Source organism: Monodon monoceros, unplaced genomic scaffold, assembly GCF_005190385.1.
Source record: "Monodon monoceros isolate NGI ecotype Baffin Bay Population unplaced genomic scaffold, NGI_Narwhal_1 Super_Scaffold_21, whole genome shotgun sequence".
NCBI classification, from domain to species: domain Eukaryota; kingdom Metazoa; phylum Chordata; class Mammalia; order Artiodactyla; family Monodontidae; genus Monodon; species Monodon monoceros.
The window spans coordinates 33,499,813-33,521,770 of NW_021703778.1; the positions used below are offsets into that span (position 1 = coordinate 33,499,813).

General features: G+C 49.5%; 1 protein-coding gene across 1 annotated transcript in view; it reads left to right on the forward strand.

The window, feature by feature from the left end:
• Positions 1–1,912: 1,912 nt before the first annotated feature.
• Positions 1,913–21,958, forward strand: part of CEMIP (cell migration inducing hyaluronidase 1) — a 75,153-nt gene continuing 55,107 nt past the window's right edge. Inside the window, exons 1-9 of the mRNA XM_029239744.1 lie at positions 1,913–2,106; positions 4,527–4,636; positions 8,917–9,063; positions 9,560–9,698; positions 10,415–10,651; positions 13,822–14,001; positions 16,410–16,480; positions 17,482–17,577; positions 18,401–18,522. Of these exons, the coding sequence (XP_029095577.1) occupies positions 1,913–2,106; positions 4,527–4,636; positions 8,917–9,063; positions 9,560–9,698; positions 10,415–10,651; positions 13,822–14,001; positions 16,410–16,480; positions 17,482–17,577; positions 18,401–18,522 (1,296 nt within the window). The remainder of the gene's footprint in view (positions 2,107–4,526; positions 4,637–8,916; positions 9,064–9,559; positions 9,699–10,414; positions 10,652–13,821; positions 14,002–16,409; positions 16,481–17,481; positions 17,578–18,400; positions 18,523–21,958) is intronic.

The following is a 21,958-nucleotide window of genomic DNA, read 5'->3' on the forward strand; positions in this document are numbered from 1 at the left end:
CCCCCTCTGTCTCAGCAGGAGACAGAGTGGCCTATATACACGTGTGCCATCATAAGGGAAGTGTCCAGATCCATTAGGCTGAAATGAAATCTTTCCCCTGACCTCCGCTCAGTGAGGCAAAGAGGGAATGTCCAGACTGTTCTGTCTGGACAGTGGTACCATCTCTTTTATCTCCCTTTGCCCAGGAAGTGAGCAGCTGGTCATTTTGGAATATGGTGCCTAGTGTTCTTGTCTCTCTCTCCTCTTGACAGTAGGATATTCCGGGCTTGGGGGTGGGGGGCAGGATTCATATCTGATTCTTTTCTGTACCACTCACAGGACATAATCTGGAGACCAAGATAGATGAGCTGATGTTTTTAGAGCCAGCCGATCTCAGCTGAGCCTCATAGCAGTAACTCCTGGTTATGGGTAGTATTATTGTTCCCATTTAAAAAATGAGAAGGCTAAGGCCCAGAGAGTTTGAGTGACTTGTCTAAGGTCACACAGCTGGTGAGGGCCGGAGTTGGAACTCTAACCAGGTTCTCAGCTCCATCTCCCAGGCTCTTTCACCCATCGTGCGGTGCATCTTTCAGAACAGCAGCTCCCGCAGCTTGAGCACTGACCACCGGTCAGGCCCAGAGCTTTGCGATCTTTGCATAGAGCATCTCGTTTGATCCTCACAATGACCTTGGAATTTAAGATGCATTATTTCAGTTTTTTTAAAAAATTAATTTATTTTTGGCTGTGTCCGGTGCTCGCTGCTGTGCATGGGCTTTCCCTAGTTGCGTTCAGTTGTTGTGGCACGTGGGCTCAGTAGTTGCGGCGCACGGGCTTAGCTGCTCGGCAGCATGTGGGATCTTCCCGGACCAGGGCTCGAACCCGTGTCCCCTGCATTAGCAGGTGGATTCTTAACCACTGCGCCACCAGGGAAGTCCCAATTATTTCAGTTTTACGGATTAAAATGCGAGGCCCGAGTGGTCACACGGTTTTCCCCGATGTGAACTGCATGGCTGGGATAGAAGACTCTGGAGCCTGCGCTCCTGGTCACCACAGTGTCCTGCTTGTCTGAGCCGGGCCTCGTCTAGGTTTGCATGAAATGAGAATTGCCTTAGTGCGGGTGTGACAGGGAGAGTGACGGCTGTCACTGTGCTGTCTCCTACCCCAAACTGGCTTCCGGATCACCCTGCAGTCCATCTCACCCGCGGCCTCAGACCTTATACTGACCCTCCCCACTACCCCCTACTCCCTTTCTTTCTTTCTTTTTTTTTTTCCACATCTTTATTGGAGTATAAGTGCTTTACAGTGCTGTGTTAGTTTCTGCTGTATAATAAAGTGAATCGGCTATATGTATACATATATCCCTGTATCCCCTCCCTCTTGCGTCTCCCTCCCACCATCCCTATCCCACCCCTCTAGGTGGACCCCAGGCTTATCTCCCTGTGCTATGGGGCTTCTTCCCACTAGCTATCTCTTTTACATTTGGTATTTAATGATAATCCCTGAAGAAAGTTCTGGCTTCTGCAGGCTCTGCAGGCATCAAGAACCCACATCCCCCTGGGGTCAGGGATGCCAGGGGGCATGTACTTGCTAACGCTGCTGCCCCAGAGATGTAGGGGCCTCTCTGGAGGCTTGAATAACACCGGCGCTCCTTTCTCTCTGCAGGTGACAGGTCCTACCCCAGGGCAGCTGAAGGAAGAGCAAAGCCCCAGCCCCTGGTGTGTGATGGCAGCAGCGAGGAGACCCGGAGACAGAGGGTAGCAGGCGACGCCTCTCGTCCCTGCTTTTCCTCCTGCCCCTCCACGCCCCTGTGAGGCCTGGCAGACACAGCATGGAGCTGCAGCTGGACGGGAAGGTGCTGAGCTCCTGGAAAACGTTAGCTTGTTCTTGTGAAGCCTCGTGGAGTATCCCGCAGTGCCGGCCCTTCCTCTTCCAAATGGCTCTGCCAGAGGGGTTCACCGCACCCTGTAAGGAAGAGGCCAGCTCAGGACCATTGGGACCCAGCAAGGGCAGCCTTCAGCCAGCCTCCAGCCAGCCTCCAGCCAGCAGCTTCCTGCGGAGCCTTCTAGCATTGTTAGCCAACTGTGCACTCTTCAGAGGCCTTCAGCAGCTGGGAACCCTTTCAAGACTGTATGTTGCCAGCTGGAGAAGCTGAATCCTAACTCGTGTTGCCAGAGAGCTTTTAGTGGCCAGCTGAGAAAGCTGTCCTCTCCTGGTGAAGAATTCCCAAGTGAAATTTGAGAAGCTTTGGGATTCACAGCAACAGAATGTTTCTCGAGGTTTCTGTACTCAGGCCCTGGAAGCCACTCACAGAGGACCACCCCCAGCAATGTGGGGTCGCGACCTCTTTGGAGCAGGGGGACCTCTCTGTATCCAGTGGCACTCAGATATAGCAGGTCTCTCTCTTGAATGTTGGGGAAAAGAGGTTTTGAGCATTATCCTGCCAGTGGGAATCGTTTTTACATCCATCCCGAAAGTGATAACTTTTTTGTCTCTGAAATGGTCAGAAGATGTCAGGGCCACAGATTCCCCGTACTCCAACCTTCCACTCTGCACACGGGAAGTCGAGGCCCAGAGAAGGGAATGTCTGGATGAGGGTCACCCGGCAGTTAAGGCGGGAGGGGTGCCCGCACCCAGATACCTCCACCCTTCCACCCTGGGTGCCGGCCGCGTTCCTCTGCCAGCTCATGGCCCAAAGTTTGGGTTCCCTTCATGGAGCCCCAGGATGATTTGGGGCTTCTCAGCAGCAAAGAGCAAACTACCTTTGGTTTTTCTAAACAGATGGAGACTTGAGAGCTGGGCTCTGACTTTCCCCGAGGGCCACAAAACACTCCTGTCCCGGTGTCCCCTTCTTTTTATTGCAAAGAGCATGAAAGCAGACACTCCTCTTCTGGGGGCCATGGGAAAGGCGCCATTCCCAGATGCGGTGACGCCTGACATCAGCGGCCCTGCAGAGGCGACTAGAATGGGTCCTGTTGTTCTCGGCATATCAGGCCAGGGCCAGGCAGGGTGCCCGCCAGGAGGACACTGCGGGCATTGACGCTGCGAGTATGGTTTCCTCCCTCCCCCGGCCTCCCCGGCGCACCTGTGCGGGAAGGACCAGGCACAGGGCCAGGGTGCTCTGTTTCAGACCCTCTTGCCGAGCTCACACAAAGTGCTTCACCAGGAGCTGAAAGGTCAGGGATGATCAGATTTGTCCCTGAGCTCGTTCAAAGGGAGGAGCCTGTGTGGGATGAGAGAGATTTCTTTCTCAGTGTGGGAGAATATCTGTTTGTTTCCAGGCATGACTACAGTCATGCTCTGGGGAGGACCTGGGGACGTGGGCATGGAAGCTGGAGCTGGTCGCTCCCCAAGCCCCTCCTAAGCACTCTTGTACGGCACACAGGACTTGAAGACAGAGATGTTTCTCCAAGGGCATTATATTATGAAAGGGGAATTGGCATTATATTATGAAAGGGGAACTTTTTTTTAAAGTTCCTATCTTGAGGTTTATCTAGACAGGTTCCCGTATTCACCTTCTATCTGAGTACAAGGGGGAGAAAAGTGGCTTTCATAAAATAGGAATGTAATAAAATTCATTTAATTCTGTCACACATAAAAATAAATCCACAGTCTAGGGCTGTTTCAGCTCTCCACAGGGTCAGAGCCTAGGCTCTTACTCTCTGCATTGCCATCTTCAGCACATGGCTCCCATTACATGGCCAAAGATAGCTGCTGAAGACCCAGGCATCACATCCGCATTCCAGCCAGCAGGAAAGAGGGAAGAAAGCCTTCCTGCTTTCCCTAAGGACATATCCTGGAATTCACACACTGTACTTTTACTATATTGGCCAGAACTTAATTCCGAGATCACAACTAACGTAAGAGAGACTGGAGAAGGTAGCCTTTATTCTAGGCGGCTGTGTGCCCAGATAAAAACCCAGGGGTTCTTTTCCAGGGAGAAATGGATATTAGGAGACAATTAGCTATCTCTGCCCTGCCTTCCTCTTGGATGGGTAATATTAGAAGGGTTTATAACACACAGGCATCATATTTAGGATCTCAATATTATCATCAAGACTTGTTTTAGAAGCACAGACTTGTGTTAGAAATCAGCTATAGTCCACATCCTCATTTTTCAGATTAGGAAACTGAATCCCAGAGAGGTTAATCAGATCAGCTGAGATCACACAGCAAGTTGGTGGCATCTATTTTCCAGCTCATGTTCAGTGGGAATATTTTTTGTTTTTCTCTGTTTTTAACTTAAGGGGAAAAAAAAGCCCTTCATTCTGGAGGGTAGTGAGCTCGAGCGCCAAGGATGAAATTCCATCCATCACCGGGTCTCTGAGCTGCAGGACACAGGCGGGACAGTGACAGGGCTTTCATGCCCTGATCTGCCCAGCCCTGAGTCATGGCAGCTGAGGACTTTGCATTGGCCGGCTGGAGTATGACCATACTGGCACGGCCTCTGCGTGTGCGTGTGGCCCTGTCTCTGTGTGTGTGTCTGCCCCACAAACCGACTCCAGCCTGGGGAGGCTGCAGGTCTGACTCAGTGTGCTTTTTTATTTCAGGGAGCGCTCTGCCAGAATGAGAGCGGCTCACGGTCCGGACGTCTCCTTTAAGGTGCTGCTGACAATCAGCTGGTTCGCCCTGGCCCGCTTTCCTGGTGCCGCATCCACAGGTGAGCCACTGCAGAGCAGTTGGATCTCTGCATCTCCACGAGGAAGGCCAGGAGAAGGAGCCGCAGGGTGGGGTCAGGGTGGCTGGGCTCTGGCCTGCCCCTGCTAACTCGCTGATCCTGGGCAAGTCTTATCCTGGTCTTCAGTTTCGTCATCCACAAAATGAGGGGGTTAGACTAGGCTCAGGGGTTACAAACTCAGTGTCTACAGGAACCAGGCACATGACACAAAGCAGTGAAGCTGGCCAGGTAGAGATGTGGTCACCTGGGGAGTTCACGCCCCTCTTCAGGGACACCCACTTCTCAGTCCCGGCCAATTGCTACCACATGGGGAGGCGGGGCCCCTGTTGCAAGACCTATTGAATTTTTAAGAGGAGTCAGAAATCTAGACTTTCATGTAAAAGCTCTCTACTTGTTAAAGGATGGCAACCAACTGAAATTTTACCAAACACTCAGGGCGGTGGTGGAGCAGAGCAAAAAACACATATCTGCCAGCTGGCCTGCCGCCTCCGAGCCACCTGATCTCAGTGTTCCCTTCCTGCTTTACTGTCATAAGATCTGGGTGCATTAAAGCACCTTGTTAGCCGTGATGCTCTAGGTGAGGTTTAGATCTCTCTTTCTGATCTCGATATCTTCAACTTTTTCTTTGAGTGATTTTGAATTAAAATCCAGAAGCACTAGGCAAGTTTGCATGGGCTACAAAAAAAGCAAAATCAAATACACCAAGCTTGGGGTAGAAGTTGAGAGATGGGGACCATTTAAAAATTTTGAATAGAGGTTGAGTAATAATACCATCACCGTGGATTGCTTTAAAAAAAAGGCTATTATTATCACTTGAGCTGAATGCTTTTCTACAATAAGGATAAAGGACCTTACATTGTATTATATCTTGTTTTTCTCAACCCACTGGTGCAAGGAAGTCATCTCTAATCATAACTAGTGAAATCCCTTCAATGTGCTTCCTTGTAGAATCTTTTTGGTCCTTAGGGGACATAGCAAGCAAGCAGTATTTTCATTCTCAGTGCAACAATTGTCAATATTGCCTGAATTCATTCATTTCGTCCTTCCATCATTTATCCAGCTAATAACCACCAAGGGGGCACTGACCCGGTGCCAGGAACTGGGTTTAGGGTTCTCTTCTAAGGTGAATCACCTTGCGGCCTTGGGGAGGTCTCTGGGTATTTCCTCTTACATCCTGGGTCTCTCTCTTCTGTTTGACTATAAACCATTTGGAAAGGAGGCTGTGCCTTTGATTCCCTCTTGCTTTTCTCTGACGTCAGAGGGATGCAGAAGCCAACCCCCTGCCATTCATGCTCCGAGTAGGGCTTGCATCCTCTCTGAATCCCACTTCCTGCAGCCCCTCCTGCAAAGGGTGGCTGCTGTGGTGATATCTCAGCAAAGGCCTTGACGGTTGCCAGCTACTCACTGATTCCTACAAATGAAGAGCCACTGAAACCAACTTTTACCAAGAGCAAAATCTCCAGCTCCAGCGAAGGGGCGTTCATCCACGGCCAGTCTTGTAACTGCTGTGCTTATGCTGTGGGGTCAGAGCTGCTGGAGCTCTGGGAATTGTGCTCCTGATGACAGGAGAGCCTACAAGTGTCAGGCTGACCGCTTCCAAACCCGGATGCAAAGACTGATGCAAACGCGTGCAGTTGGAGAATAAAGGGGCAGTTGGGATTCTCCTAGGAGATGTGGGTGGTGAGACCCTGGGCTTGGTCCCGTGGAGTTGGAACGATTCCTTCTCGGCACGCTTACGGCTCCATGCCTGGATCTCTGGGCTCACCAGTCGCCACATGCATTCCCCGCATGGCTGAGGAGTCACCACCTTGGAAGCAGACACTCCAGGTCCAGGACTAGGTGGAGGGCAGCCCAGGGCCTCTGATTGACCTCTGCTGGAAGCCAGCCAAGCACTTGACCCATCTGAAGGCAAACCCAGGGATGGGCATTGGCCCTCAGAAGCCCCTCAGCTGGACGGAGGCTCCAGAGCCCTCGTGATCATCCTTGGCTACTGAGGGCCCAGGCAGAGGCCCCCAGCCCCCACCACTACCTCGGCCCATCCTGGCAGCTTGCTGGCAACCCTGCTCTTACATTAAAATGAAAAATCCACGGATGAGTAAATGCCACATTTTTTCATTGTTTTGCCACTATTTGAGTCCCATGGGGTTTACAGAATCTTGGAAGAGCTGCTTTAGCAAAACTCCAAAAAAAAGTGAAATTCTCTTCCTAATGAAAACGATCCAAAACCTGAGTTAGGGCTGACAGTGAGGCAGATGGGGCATAAAGGAGGATGTTATGGAGCATGGGAGGGGACGGTGGGGAGACTCAGGAAACACGCACCAGGTGCCTGCCCTGCGCCTTGCAGAGAAGAGAAGGGCCAGCCGCTGCTTTCAGGTGGGCCGGGTCGATGATGTGATGGGGGCTTCCGGAGTCCACATCTGGCAATGCTGAGTAGATAAAGGAGCAGCGCCCTTCCAGTTCTCTTGAAATATATAAACATGGAATCTTACCCTAGAGACAGCCGCATCGAAATCGAGTCACATTGAGAACTGACATGCTAGTAATTGTACTGAAGCCAGAATTCCTTCTGGGGTCCCACCCAATGTCGTGGATATTGTCCACTGCACCCACCTGGCTCAAGAGACATGGCTTCCCTTAGTGGCCCTTGCTCGGTGCCCAAGGGTGGAATTTGCATCCATTCCTTCCAGTACCTTCCCCAGGGTCTTCACCATCTGAAACCTTGCCCCCGCCATGGGTTTACTACACCTCACCTTCCTTCTCCATCCCGCTCCAGTTATTTAAAATCTACTATTTGGGCTTCCCTGGTGGCGCAGTGGTTGAGAGTCTGCCTGCCGATGCAGGGGACACAGGTTCGTGCCCCGGTCCGGGAGGATCCCACATGCCGTGGAGCGGCTGGGCCCGTGAGCCATGGCCGCTGAGCCTGCGCGTCTGGAGCCTGTGCTCCGCAACGGGAGAGGCCACAACAGTGAGAGGCCCGCGTACTGCAAAAAAAAAAAAAAAAAAACAACTACTATTTCATGCTTGCTCACAACTTTCTAGTGAGAGAAAAAAAGGAGGGCATTGGGGCTCCATCTCTGAGGCAAGCCATTCTCATTTTGTTTTGCCTGTTGCCTCTTCCTGTTCCTTTCCCTCTGGGTTTTTCCCTGCTGTCCAGGGAGATTTTCCCAGTTTCTGAGACAGTCCTCCTCTGTTCACCATACATGGTACCCCACTGGGGTACAGAGCCTTCTTAGCCATAGGAGGAGAGACTCCTCCCACTGCTTCTACTTGCGTCGGGGAGAAGTCTGCAACACCCACCATGGGGGCTTTGAGTTCAACTAAACATTCAGACTCATGAGGCTACCACAGGCCATGCCTGGCATCAGGATAACTTCAAAGGGCCTAGGACAGAAACACTGCCCACCATCAGAGCAGCGTCAGGCGTTTCTCTTCCGTGAGAGTGGTCTTGGAAGCATTCTACAAGCCTCCAGAAGCTATCTTCTTTTGTTCCCCAGATGACAGCTCCTTAGGTGAGAGGGAACAAGACTGTCATTGGACAGGTGTGGGTATTGCCCCGTCAGAGCTAGTATCTCTTATAGCAACTCCATAGATGTAACTTTCAGAGTTGCTGTGTGGGATTTGCCCAATTACGAGAGTCCCTGCACTCAGGGAAGCCTCCAAGCAAGACATCTCCACCAGGATCATTATAAATTTTGCATAGTTCCTCCCAGTTTAGATGCCATTTACTAATCAGGGGTCACTTTTGTTATAAGATGTTGCTTGGTAACATGCTTTATAGAATACCATCTTTCTCAGGCTTCCGGGGAAACAGAGAAAATTAACTAAAAGTCAAATTCTCAGGCAGAGGGGGAAAAGGCTTTGCCAACTTTTTAAACAATGCTTTCCAGGGGAAAGGATGCCTTGGAATACAAGTAATCTGGGTAAATCATTGCCTAACTTTAGATCTTGGAATGTCTTGAGGAGTCATCTGGTCTACCCTTCATTCTATAAAGGGAAAAACTGAGTCCAGAAGAGGGAAGTGACTTGTTCACAGATAAAGGATGAACTAATGAAGGACATTCGACTAAATCCCAGGCCTCCTGGCTCCTATATCAGGGGTTCTCTTTGCTTTCTAGGGCCCTGCTTTGAGCTCTAGTAGGGAGAAGGCAAGGGCCATGAAAATGCATGATAGACTCCCCACCCCACCCTGCTTGTGGTCTGTGGCAGTCCTTGCTTGGGGACGTTGGTGGGTGGTAGCAGTGACATCTCTCTGTCCTTTGCAGTGGCAGCTGAGTGCCCTGATCAGTGGCCTGAGCTGCAGCCCTGGAACCCTGGCCATGACCCAGACTACTACGTGCACATAGGCCAGGGCAGAACACTGCTGCTTATCGCTTCTGCCACGGTCCATTCCATCCGCATCTCAGAGGGAGGTAAGCCAGTCTCCCTCCCCTGCCCCATCTCTCTCTGGTCCGCTGCCTCAGAGCCTAGCAGATGGGATGCAGGTTGCCATAACTGTAGATGGACAGAACAAATGTCACATGCCTTGGGTTCATGTCAGAGCATCTGGTTGTTTGAGCCCTGAGGAGTGGCTTGTCAGAGGTCCAATCTTAGTGAAAGAAGCATTTATAGAGGAAACTTCTTATTGGTGCTCTGAGCATTCCTGCTTATCTGACCTTCAGATGCTTGCTCATTGAATGCAGCACATGGAGCGATAGCAGTAAACCAAGCAGGCGTTATTTACACATCACAAGGCATAGAGAAAAGCAACCACCGTAAGCACAGCGAGCATAGAAGTATTGGAAAGACACGCCTCTTTGCCTGCCTGAGGGATGACATGAGGGGCTTAGGAGGTCTGCCCTTGACTCTGCTATAATCTCACCACTAAGACTTGTCTTCCTAAACCTCACTCCATTCCTGCCTCTTCAGGAAAGCTAGTCATTAAAGACCACGATGAGGCAATTGTTTTGCGTACCCGGCACATCCTGATTGACAACGGAGGAGAGCTGCATGCTGGGAGTGCCCTCTGCCCTTTCCAGGGCAATTTCAGCATCATTTTGTATGGAAGGTGGGTAGACAGCTTCCATGGGTCACATGATACTCTTGGATCTGACGGGAAGGAGGTTTTTCATGGAAGAGAGGGAGGTAAGACAGCGAGGCTTTAGTGCAAGAAAGGAATTATCATTAGGTCCTGCCAGATGGTAATCATGAACGAGACAGACAGTGGCGATTCGGGTGAGTTGGAGGAGTGCGTGAGGCATTTTATTTATTGTGGCTCAGGTCCGGACTTAAGTTACAGAAACCCCTGCCAGCCTTTCTGCTGCCTTCTAATCATGTCATGGCTGAGGGAGTCTCTGTGAATGTTTATTAATAGCTTATGATGGACAAGATAAAGAAAAATTCCGTGCAGTATTTGCCTCTGGTGTGCTCCCTCTTTAAGCAATTGAGAGTTCTCAGAATCAGTAACCAAGAGTACACACGGGTATGCAGTCCAGGTGATCCCACATCTGATATGGACCAAAATATGACATACTTAGAACTGGAAAGAAGTGCCAACATATTAACTATTGATAAGTATTTCTGCTTGGCCTGTTGGACACATTTTGGTCTGGTGGGGGACAACCTTGGTTGCCAATGCTATGTCTACTGACCCCGAGCAATCACCAGGTGTAACTGGGTCCAAGGTGGCCACAGTGGGAGTCAAGAGCAGTGCAGTCCCCTCTGGGCTTAGCATCCAGTAAAGAGAGGTGTCGGCCGACCATGGAGAGCTGTTCTCTCTTGTAGGGCTGATGAAGACGTTCAGCCAGACCCTTACTTTGGCCTCAAGTACATCGGCGTCGACAGAGGAGGTACCCTTGAGTTGCATGGACAGAAGAAGCTCTCTTGGACATTTCTGAACAAGACTCTTCACCCCGGTGGCATGCAAGAGGGAGGTTATTTTTTCGAAAGGAGCTGGGGTCACCGTGGAGTCATTGTTCACGTCATTGACCCCAAATCAGGGACAGTCATCCATTCTGACCGGTAAGGCTTGCCCTCACGTAAACACATTCATTCATTCAACATACACTTGCTGAGCATGTGTCCTAGCCAGACGCTGCTCAGTATGCTGGGAGCACAGCAGTGAGTGAAACAGACAGAAATCCAAGCTGAATTGAACAGGAACAGGCACGTTTGCACACACATACACACATGTAAGCACAGCATAGTTTTAGGCTGTGATCATCGGTAATTAGGGGGAAGAGAGACATAGTGAGAGGGTAGAGGGTAACTAGAGGAGACCACTTTGCATCACGCGGTCTGGAAAGGCCAGTGTAAACAAGCAGCATTTGAGCTGAGGACCGCTGGGTAAGGCTGGGTCAGGGAAAGAGTTTTCAAGACAGAGCGACAAGTGCAAAGGGCCAGAGGTGAGAAAGGGCGTGATGTTCTCACAGGGAGGAAGGGCCAGCAGAGATATGGGAGGGCAGAGGGATGGAAACGAGATGCCATAATGTCAGAGTTTTAGGCAGGGGTGGGTGTGGAGGCCTTGGAGGCCCAGTGAGGAGGTGGGTTTTATTCTTAGTGGGATGCAAAGCCACCGAAGGGCTTTAAGAAGGGTACGATCTGATTTAAAGGAACTGGCTGCGGTGTAGAGAGTGGATTGTTTGTGGAGGGCAAAAGTAAAGCCAGCAGAGGTGGTTAGGAGGCTTCTGCATGGTCAAGGCAAGCAAGGTCGCCGGCGAGGACTCAGGTAGAAGCAGTGGCAACAGAAGTGGATGAACTTGAGAGATATTTCGGAGGCAGATAGGGCAAGTCTCCCGCTCCCTGTCCCTTGCCCTGGCTCAGGTATCCTGGCAGATTCTGCAGAGGGGGCTCTCCCGGGGGCTCTTGCCCTGGCCTTGCAGAGGCTGTCTCAGGCCACTCAGAGAGGAAGATCCACTAGGAAGGGCACAGCTGGAATAGGCAAGCAGAGACAGCTTTCCTGGTCCTGCTGGAGGATGGGCATATGGAACTCCTCAGAAACAGGGCATGAGCTGTGAGCGTCCACAGGAAGGCAGCAGGGAATCAGCTGTGATACGGGACAGGGTGGGCAGAAGCACGCAGGACAGCCAGCCTTGCCCTCTGGTGGATATTAGTAACAATAATGCGATCACTGGACTTTGTGCAAAACCCTGTGTTAACCACTTTATCTGCCGTATATAACTGAATCTTCAGAGACCCCCTGTCAGGTGGCTTCTGTTGTTACACAGATGAGAACGTTAAGGTTGGGTGAAGCTAAATTTGCTCAGAGTCACAAAGCTGGGGAGTGTTGGAGCTGCGATTCAAACCCAGATCTGCTCAGGCCCTAAACCACTATATTGTCCCCACGGGGGCTGACAGCCACCTGCTTGGCCTGGGACGGAGCAATCCTCAGACCACGGTTAACGAAACCAGGCTGAGCTGATGGACACAAAACCCATCAGAGAGCCTCTACCTTCACAGGAGAGAGAACAGTCTCCTCAGTTGTGTTCTGACTCCTTGATGCTGCTGCTTTTTTGTTTTGAATTTTATTATATTATATTATATTGATCTTTTAATTATTATTAATTTTTATTGGAGTAGAGTTGCTTTACAGTGTTGTGTTAGTTTCTGCCGTGCAGCAAAGCGAATCAGTCACAGGTATACATATATCCACACTTTTTTAGATTTCCTTCCCATTTAGGTCACTACAGAGCACTGAGTAGAGTTCCCTGTGCTATACGGTAGGTTCTCATTAGTTATCTATTTTATACATAGTAGTGTATATATGTCCCAATCTCGCAGTTCATCCCACCACCCCCCTTCCCCACCTTGGTAACCATAAGTTTGTCCTCTACATCTGTGACTCTATTTCTGTTTTGCAAATAAGTTCGTCTGTACCATTTTTCTAGATTCCACATGTAAGTGATATTATACGATATTTGTTTTTCTCTTTCTGACTTACTTCACCCTGTGTGACAGTCTCTAGGTCCATCCACGTCTCTGCAGATGGCACTATTTTGCTCCTTTCTGTGGCTGAGTAATATTCCGTTGTATGTAGGTACCACATCTTCTTTATCCACTCCTCTGTCGATGGACACTTAGGTTGCTTCCACGTCCTGGCTATTGTGAATAGTGCTGCAGTGAGCATCAGGGTGCATGCATCCTTTTGAATTCTGGTTTTCTCCGGATGTGGCGCTGCTTCTTAAGTAGTACAGCATGGTTACTTGCAGCAGCCAACCTGAAGTTGAATTCATTACTGAAGTGCTTAATGAGATGTTATCCCAATAGCTGATGTGGAGGTTCCAAAGACAGGATACCTGCTCCTTCCTAATCTCCTTCGGGTAAAGTATGAGTCAGTGGGCTCAGGAATCTGAGAGCTGAATGTGTGTGAGTAAGGGTATTGATAAACCCTGAACACACACAGAAACGCAGGCTGTGGTCACCTGAGACCTGGCTACCTGGAGGTTACCTGCAGAAACAAGAACTTAGGTCGGCTCTTGAACGGTAGGAAGTATTTGATTGGCTGGATGGAAGGAAGTATTTGATTGGCTGGAGGTAAGGATGAATGAGTGAAGGCAGGAGTGGGCATGGGGTATGACCATGGGACCCTGAGCTCTACTACGCTCATAGCAGACGATTCCTGGGGCGGGGCACTGGAGAAGGAGGGGGCCTAGGTGGGGTCAGACCAGGTTATGGGAACAAATAAAAACCAGTTTGAGGACTCGGGAGCATCCATACATTCCCCCCACACTCCCCGTACCACCACTGTTTTCCTTTTCCCAAATCTTGGCTATTCATGCTGGTTTATTTTTCTAGACTCGTTTTAGAATTATTTTGCTCGTGAAGTTCTAAGACAGATTCTTTCGGAATTTCCGTTGTCATTGTACAAAATGTTTATACTTAACAAGTACACTTTATACTTAGAGTTGGGATCATTACACAACTGGGTCTTTCCTTTGTAAATTCTTGTCACCTGGGATACAGGTTTTTTGAGATCTATATTTCATAGCTATTGTACGTGGATGAGGGTGGGTTATCTTTGCCAAGTCTGAGATGATCGATTCTTGCTGTAATGAAAGCTTTTTTCTTTAAAAATCATAGCCCTTGAGATCTTTGGGTGGCGTGTGAGTTGTCATACCACAGGTAGGTGCGTAGAGTTCTCTTTTTGGGCCGCTGTTAGGACTATTAAAATCCCCTCTCTCTGCCCTTTTTAGGTTTGACACCTATAGATCCAAGAAAGAGAGTGAACGTCTGGCCCAGTATTTAAGCACAGTGCCCGACGGCAGGATCCTTTCTGTTGCCGTGAATGATGAAGGCTCTCAAAACCTGGACGACGTGGCCAGGAAGGCGATGACCAGATTGGGCAGCAAACACTTCCTACACCTTGGATTTAGGTATCGCCCATCACTTCCACCTCCCCAGGGCTCCAGAACACTGAAGCATCGCTACCCGAGGCTGACTTTACCTAACTTCCTTGCTCGTTTCCCCAGGCGACATCACCCTCAGTGGTGACCCTGGGGGGTGCAGACATGTGATCCATCCGCATTGGACACGTTAGGGCTTGTTCTTAAAGGGAGCCTGGTTTTCCTTGTAAGCATATTCCACTCTTCAGGCTCCACAGGTCTCTGTGTATATGAACTCATTCATTCAATCGGCCACTTACAAAATATTAATTGAGCATCTACTGTGTGTAAAAGCCGTGCCTCACATGTACAGCTAATGGTCATTTTCCCTTTCTTTAGCAACGGGGTCAGAACACGCCTGGGGGGGATTGGCAGACATCTGTTTAGAGACCACATAAAGTGTGTCTGCCCAGCCAAGCCCCCCGGCAGAAGGGGCCCTTTGATGTGCTCCAGGGCGTGTTTTGTTTGCCTTGGATTGCAGCGTCATGCCTGACTTTGGCATGCGCACCTGTTGGCACCAAGAGGAAGCCATTTACCCCACAGTAGCCACGCCTTTTAATCGTGTTGAATCAGATCTCGGTTCAGTGGAAAGTTGAGATCATCTGTCCCGTAGCTATTGGAGATAAGGATGCACCTCCCTCCAGCTCTGTAGACCGTGGGCAAAATGGGGGCAGGCCAGAGCCTTTTCTGGGCTCTGAGCAAAGCAATTTTACTGCCTGGGCAGAGGTCCCCTGGGCAGGGACAGGAGTCCGGGTTCAAGGGTGCTTTTTCTGACTGCCCGTGGGCTGCTCCTTCTGGAAGGGTTTGGGCAGGAAACTCAAGCAGCCAAAGAATGACAGTGACACTTTAGAACTGTTAAAACTCCTTTGTTAACCAAAACCAAGGGTGCTGCTGTTTCACTGTGTTATAAGCCAAAAGGCCAGTTAGTTAATTTCCAATGACAGGCAGAACCACAAAGGGACTGGCTACGTAGGGCCTCAGTGGAAGAAGGTCCAAGATCTAGCATCCGACTTGGCCTGAATTTGAGTCTGGGCTGCACCTCCTGCTAGGTGACTGCACAAGTGACTCACCATCTCTTTGCAGGCTTCCCGTGTCTGTACAATGGGATATTTGAGGAGCCAGCTCAAAGGGCTCTGGGGAGGGTAACTGTGATAATACGAGCAAGATATCTGCCACTGTGTGTAGCGCAGAATAAGAACTCAATAAACGTTAGCTACTATTCTCTCCTTATAAACAAGAGCCACGGAGGGATGGGTGCTATGTTCTACAAGTGAAGAAGATAGGTAGGCAGGGATTACATTTTTACCCTTCATTTGTATAGACCCACTTTGAATGACAAACTCAAAGCACCTAAAATCAGTAGAAGACCTGAGACTTGGACCCATCATTTGTTCATTCACCCAGGAAGGGACTGTTGAGCAAATATTGCCATAAGGCACTAGGGCTGGACTAGCTGTACTGAGCTCTCATGGTAAGTTCTGACCTGTCTCTGGAAGTACTGAGCTCTCGCCGGGAGGCAGACATTAAATGGGAATTGATGATGGGGCGTGAAAGAACAAGAACAGGAGGGGTGAGAGGTGAAGCTGCCAAGGTGGGCAAAGGAGGGCCTCTTGCTTTGGGCCAAGGAGCTTGCTTTTTATGCAAATGGGCAGGCACTGAAAGATTTTAAGCAAGGGTGGCACAGTCAAATTCCCAACCACGATGAAGACTTACTTTCCAAGATAAGAGATCAAAACAAAAATAATCAAAGTTATTGAGGACCAAGACCTACTGACATCTCACAGTAAGCGAGAGGCTGGGTTAGGTATTGGGGGAAGACAAAAACGGATAAGAAAACCTTCCCACCCTAGAGCAGGGCACGCTTCAATGGAGAAAAGAGGAGTGTATAACTTTCCAAAGTGGTACCCCTTCTTTTTCTCCTTTGCTTCTCATTAGGAAGAAGAGGTATTTCTTTCCTTCCCAAGGCCCAATGCCGATTCCTGGTACTCAGTCACATCTGCCTGTGGCATTTTCCTCGAGATTAACTCATGAGAGAAATAAGCTTTCTCCCTTGGAGCATGTTTCCTTGTTTTCCTAAAGGAATCAGAGCACTTGCTTCACAACCTAATTGAGCCTGGCAGGTGGTACGTAGGTCTGTGGGCTTGTTTGTTATTTGTGATTCATACCCTGCCGACTGCCAGAATGGAGTTGCAGAGGTTCACAGTCCCCAAACATCAGGCCAGCCAAGTGGTTCGGAAGGCCAGGGCTTGCAGAGAAAGACTCTTTTTCTTCTGGAGAAAGGGAAGCCCAGCCTGGAAACTAATTTCCCCAAACAGCCTCTGTGTGACACTCTGCGTCAACTCTACCTCCAGTACAGGCTCAGATGTGTGAAGAACTTTTTTGTTGTTTTTTTTTTTCAGACACCCTTGGAGTTTCCTAACTGTGAAAGGAAATCCCTCTTCTTCTGTTGAAGACCACATTGAATATCACGGTAATAAATGGCGAGAGGCCAAATTCCCTCCAGTGTCTCTCTGACCAAGAGACTCAGGGGCTTTTTGAACCACGCAGCACCCTCAGAACATGGCTGATCCACCACCCAACACCCTGTTGAGTGACTAGCTGCTTAATGGCCAAGTTACATGAGTGGCAGAAGTCCACACTGATTTAAGGCCAATCACTAAGATAATATTTACATTTGCAAAGAAATTGTCATTGGTTTAATCCAAAACAAGTGACACAGGAAAGACGAGAACTGGGACAGAACCAGCAAGGGTAATATTTTTTGCTAAAAAGACGCTTTGGGGGCTTCCCTGGTGGCGCAGGGGTTGAGAGTCCGCCTGCCGAGGCAGGGGACACGGGTTCGTGCCCCGGTCCGGGAAGATCCCACATGCCGCGGAGCGGCTGGGCCCGTGAGCCATGGCCGCTGGGCCTGCACGTCCAGAGCCTTGCTCCACAACGGGAGAGAGCACAATGGTGAGAGACCCACGTACCGCCAAAAAAAAAAAAAAAAAAAAAAAAAAGACACTTTGGGAAATTCCCTGGTGGTCCAGTTGTTAGGACTCCACGCTTTTACTGCCGAGGGCCTGGGTTCGATCCCTGGTCGGGGAACTAAGATCCCACAAGCCTTGCCGTGTGGCCAAAAAAAAGAAAAAGATGCTTTGGATGGGCTGTTACCACATAGCACCAGCCTCCTCTGCCCAGGGACGGTTTCGGAAGGTACTGCCGGTTCTAATCCTGGAGAGGAATTCACATGAGAAACCATGGGGTTCCAAAGTATAGTACTGTTGGAACACTGCAGTTAAACTTGCAAAACTGAAGCAAAAGAAGGGACAATAAATAATCTGCTCTGGAAAGATTGGCCTGAAATTTTTGTTTTTTAACAAAATGACTCAAGATCCATGTGTGTAGGGGGCTTTCTCTGCATTCGCATCACATCCTTCTGAATTTGGGGGTCGGTCTGGTTGCTGACGCCTCTGATCTCCTCTTTGACAGGACACCACGGCTCTGCTGCTGCCCGGGTATTCAAACTCTTCCGGACAGAGCATGGCGAGCTTTTCAATGTCTCTTCATCCAGCGAGTGGGTTCAAGGTGAGGAGTTTGGGACACCTTGGTAAAATTTCACAGGGGGCTAAAAGGCCAGGGCTTTGAAGAACGAGGACTTTTCTTTTGCACCAATAGGACCACTTGACTGTGGCAGTGTCGACTTAGTTTGCAACTGAGAGCTGTCTTTAATTAATCACGTCTCCGTGGTGAATAGCCCAGGGGGAAGTTTCTTCTCAGGGAATACCTCTTCTGTGCCAGGCGCTGGCACTGAACAGAGAACACGGACAGGAGGAGTAGGAACCAGGCTTCAAGGAGCCCACACACACGGGGACGGGGGCATGGAAAGAAGCAATCCTCACTGCCATCCTTGGATAATGGGCTCATGGATGGATTTCATCTTTCTCCTTTTGGCAGTAGTGAAGAGTATCTATTGCTTTTATAAAATAAGATAGTCAATAAGAGGCACTTTTAGGGCTTCCCTGGTGGCGCAGTGGTTGAAAGTCCGCCTGCCGATGCAGGGGACACAGGTTCGTGCCCCGGTCCGGGAAGATCCCACATGCCGCGGAGCGGCTGGGCCCGTGAGCCATGGCCGCTGAGTCTGCGCGTCCGGAGCCTGTGCTCCGCAACGGGAGAGGCCACAACAGTGAGAGGCCCGCGTACCAAAAAAAGAGGCACTTTTAATAAAAAGGTGGAAGAGGTGGGGGATGTTGACAGATGGTTTAGAAGCCTCTGGGTACCCAGCCTGGTGAGAACCTGGACAGATGGTATTCAATTCCCATTGTGCCAAGGCTGCTTGGGGGCTACACGGAGTGTGGCTGGCTCTCCTGCGCCCTTGCTCGTCTGACCCCGCTCTTTGCTTTCTTCCCAGATGTGGAATGGACAGAGTGGTTTGAACATGACCAAGTGTCTTACACTAAAGGTGGGGAGAAAATTTCAGACCTCCGGGCCACTCACCCAGGGAAAATCTGCAATCGCCCCATTGATATACAGGTAACCAAATAGTTATAAAGGCTTTGTCTCGAAGAAGACTCTGTAGATCACAGACTTTCGTGCCATTTGAGTGGTGTGAGTCTCACGGCCCTCCTGTGACGTTGGTAAAGCCAGAGAGTACTGTTCTCATTTTAGAGACTGACATGGAAGCTGTGTATCTGCTCCAGGCTTCCCCACCACTGAGTTTCAAAGCTAGACCTCAGATTCTCTCCTGGCTTCTACTGCTGGGTTCCTTTTCCTTCTCCCCAGCTGCTTCTTCAGCCACAGCTGAGGGTGCCCAGCGTGGGGCTGGGTTTGCCCTACTCAGCTTCACTCCTCCGTTGGTCTCCTTTGGGGCCTCGAGTGCACAGGACCTGGCCGGGACTTGGGTGCCGGCGGAGCCTGGCCCAGGTGGAGAACACGTACAGCCTTGTTCTCCACTCAGTTAATGAAAGCCGGCATTTGCAGAACGGATGGCGTTTGCTCGGGATCTTCACTTGGAGTTAACTCTGTCCAAGGCGGACCTAGACTTTCTCAGCTGGCTCCATCATGAAAGTGTGGGGTGAATAGGCAGCCCTCACAATTCAGTGGCTCAGCTGGTAAGCTTCCGAGCTCAAAGGACCAGAAGAAAGACAGAGACATGTGCAAGGAAATGGAGTTTATTTCCTTATGCCTGGTCTTCTTCCAAAACAAGGTTTGGGGCCACTTAACTGTTTGATAGAGAATTAGGAGTCATTTGAGAAAGACCATCCCTGCCCATTTTATCCTCTTTCAGCCAATACAAATAGCAACATTTGTACACCACCTTCTTTCAGATTATCTAACCGCAGGTCCCAGGTCATCTGACTGCCTCCACCCCTCCACCCCCTGACCCCCACCCTGAGGCAGTACTTCTGCCCTCTGCCTTGCATCGTAGAGGGACTCTGGGACAAGGGACCAGTTTTCCAAGAGAGGACACTCTGTTCTGCGGTTAGCAAAGGCCAGGGAAACCTTTCTCATTGTTTGGCTAAGGCTCTCCGTTCACATGGCTCCAGCGTTACTGAGAAGGATTTACCCAGATTCAGTTACACGTTGGAGATTCTTCTTGGGTCCAACAGAATCAAAAAGTGCTGACCCCCCCAAAGCACATACTTCCCAGATTTAATTTTAATCTTCTCTTGCAACCCTGAATGTTCCAGCTCTCATTCTGAAAGAGCCATCATTTTATTCCTCCAGTTCACTTGGCTACAGGAAGTCCAGTCTTGTACCAGCACTCCCTCCCCAAGTATTTCTGGAAATCCTCGAGGAATGCTTCCATGCTCTGCAAATCCCTCTTGGTGTTTGCTCTGCCAGCTGCCTGGCTCCAGATCACTGTTGTTTAGAAGACCACTTCTCCATGCTAGGAAAATAGCTTTTCTTAGGCATTTCTAGCTCTCAGTAACTTTGCTCCCAGCACAGATACGGGCTCTTCCCTGAGAGTGTCAAAGCGCAATTAATCCCAGGCTAACACAGTGAATGAAACTTTACTAAAGGCTTGGAGATAGCAGAAGAGACTGGAGAAAGTATACATATTTTTCCATATGTTACATGTATAATCATATGTGACTGCTCACCAGCTCCATAATCCAAGACCTTCCACGGGGACCCAACCCCAGACTCTGTAACCACCAGTCTGCCGCCATATTGCAGGGCCCAGTTGCCTTCCAACAAAAGGAGTATCCTTGACAATGAATTCCCCGAGTTCAAGGTCTCAACTATTCGAGGTCCAGAGAAGAATAAAAGACCCAACAACAGTTTTCCCCATTACCCAGAAGCTTGGGCCAGCCTTCCCGCAAAAGTGCATTCTTTGACAATATTTTGCTGAGCATTATAACCCCTTATTAGGTCAAAACTCTCAATTCCAGAATAAAATCTTGGCTTTTTCTTGGCAAAACAAAGGTTCCTTGAGGCAGTCATCTAAAAACATGTCATGTGCCTCCAAAAGTGAATCAAAGCTCCACCCCTAAAGGAAAGGAGGAAGTGCTGCATTCTGGAAATGCCAGGTTCATCCCTTTTCTCCTCACCGTCAACCTTTAATCAGTAGTGACCCCAGACTTAGCCAGAACATCTCTTTCTAGTCATAAAAGACAATGAGGTAGAATATATTCTGGGCTTTTCTGAAGTCAGAAAAGCAAAGCCAGGCTTGTCCTATGTTTACCACAGGTGAGAAAAGCAAGATTACATCCTCTTTATAAATAGAGTGTCAGACATGTCAGCCAGGAGCTAAATGCCCTAGTTAATTAACCCACCAGAGAGACTGAAACAAAACTGAAATGCCCATGTGCCCATTTTTGCCACTATGGGAAATAACAGGTTACTGTGGTCACTGGCCACCTCTGACCACCGTGCAGGCCCCGGTGCACCTGAAGACTCTCCAGGGCTGTGGTCACCCCACACGAGGGATCCCCCAGATACTTGCTCTACCCTGACGTGGTCAAATCCTCTGGAGGGGGAGGGGGTGTTAAGGACATTTGTCACCTAGGCAGGATGGCGAGTTGGAAAGAAAGAGGAAATAGGACTCACACAGTTGACCTCAACTCAAGGAAATTTTTCCAGATCTGATAGCCTGTGATTCTGCAGAATCAAAACCAAAACCACAGTCCCCTGTTCCCATGTCATCACCCTTCTTGAGGTTCTCCTGGGTTGAAATCTCCTCTCCTCCCACCTTCTCCCTTAAAACCCACCCGCCCTTCAAGGCCAGTGGAACCTACTGGACTCACACATCCTTGGGGCTGAGACCATCCTGGGCAGTCCCCTCTTCTCCCTCATCCCCAGCACAGTGGCTGGAGGTCAGTCTGGTGGTTGGAAGATGTACTTTGAAACCAGATGGCTCCTAGTTTGCATCCAGCTCTGTCACTTGTGAGCTATGGCTTATCAGCAGTGACAGGACTACGGTTAGATGTGTGAGGTGCCCAAGGCACAAAATTTAAGGTGGCACTCACTCCCAGGTGCCGACTCTGCACTCGCATGACCCTGAGAGTGAGTGCTGCCTTAAATCTTGCACCCTGGGTCATCCTCGCTAGCAATCCTGGCCATAGATATCAGTCAAGTTATTTAATTTAGTGTCTCAATTTCCTCATAAGCAAAAATGGAGATAAGAATTGTGTCCCTCATGGGATTATTTTGTGGATTTAACGCAACAATGCATAGTGAGTGAGTGCCCATAATTTTTTTATTATTTTAAAATTATTTTCCTATGTTATTGTTTATTATGATATTGCTAGTTATTTTATAATTATTATCACGAGTAACAATCACATCGTGTCTACTTAAAGTGAAGATCGAGGTTCACTGGACAGTGGTAGAGCCCTTTTTACTCTTCTTATCCAAAGCTAAGGTCGTTCTTACGGTTAGAAAAAGGAAAACAAGAAAAGCAGCAAGACTGAGTAGAGGTTTCCTGAAATGTTTACCGGATGTTGCACCTTAAAAAACGTCCAGC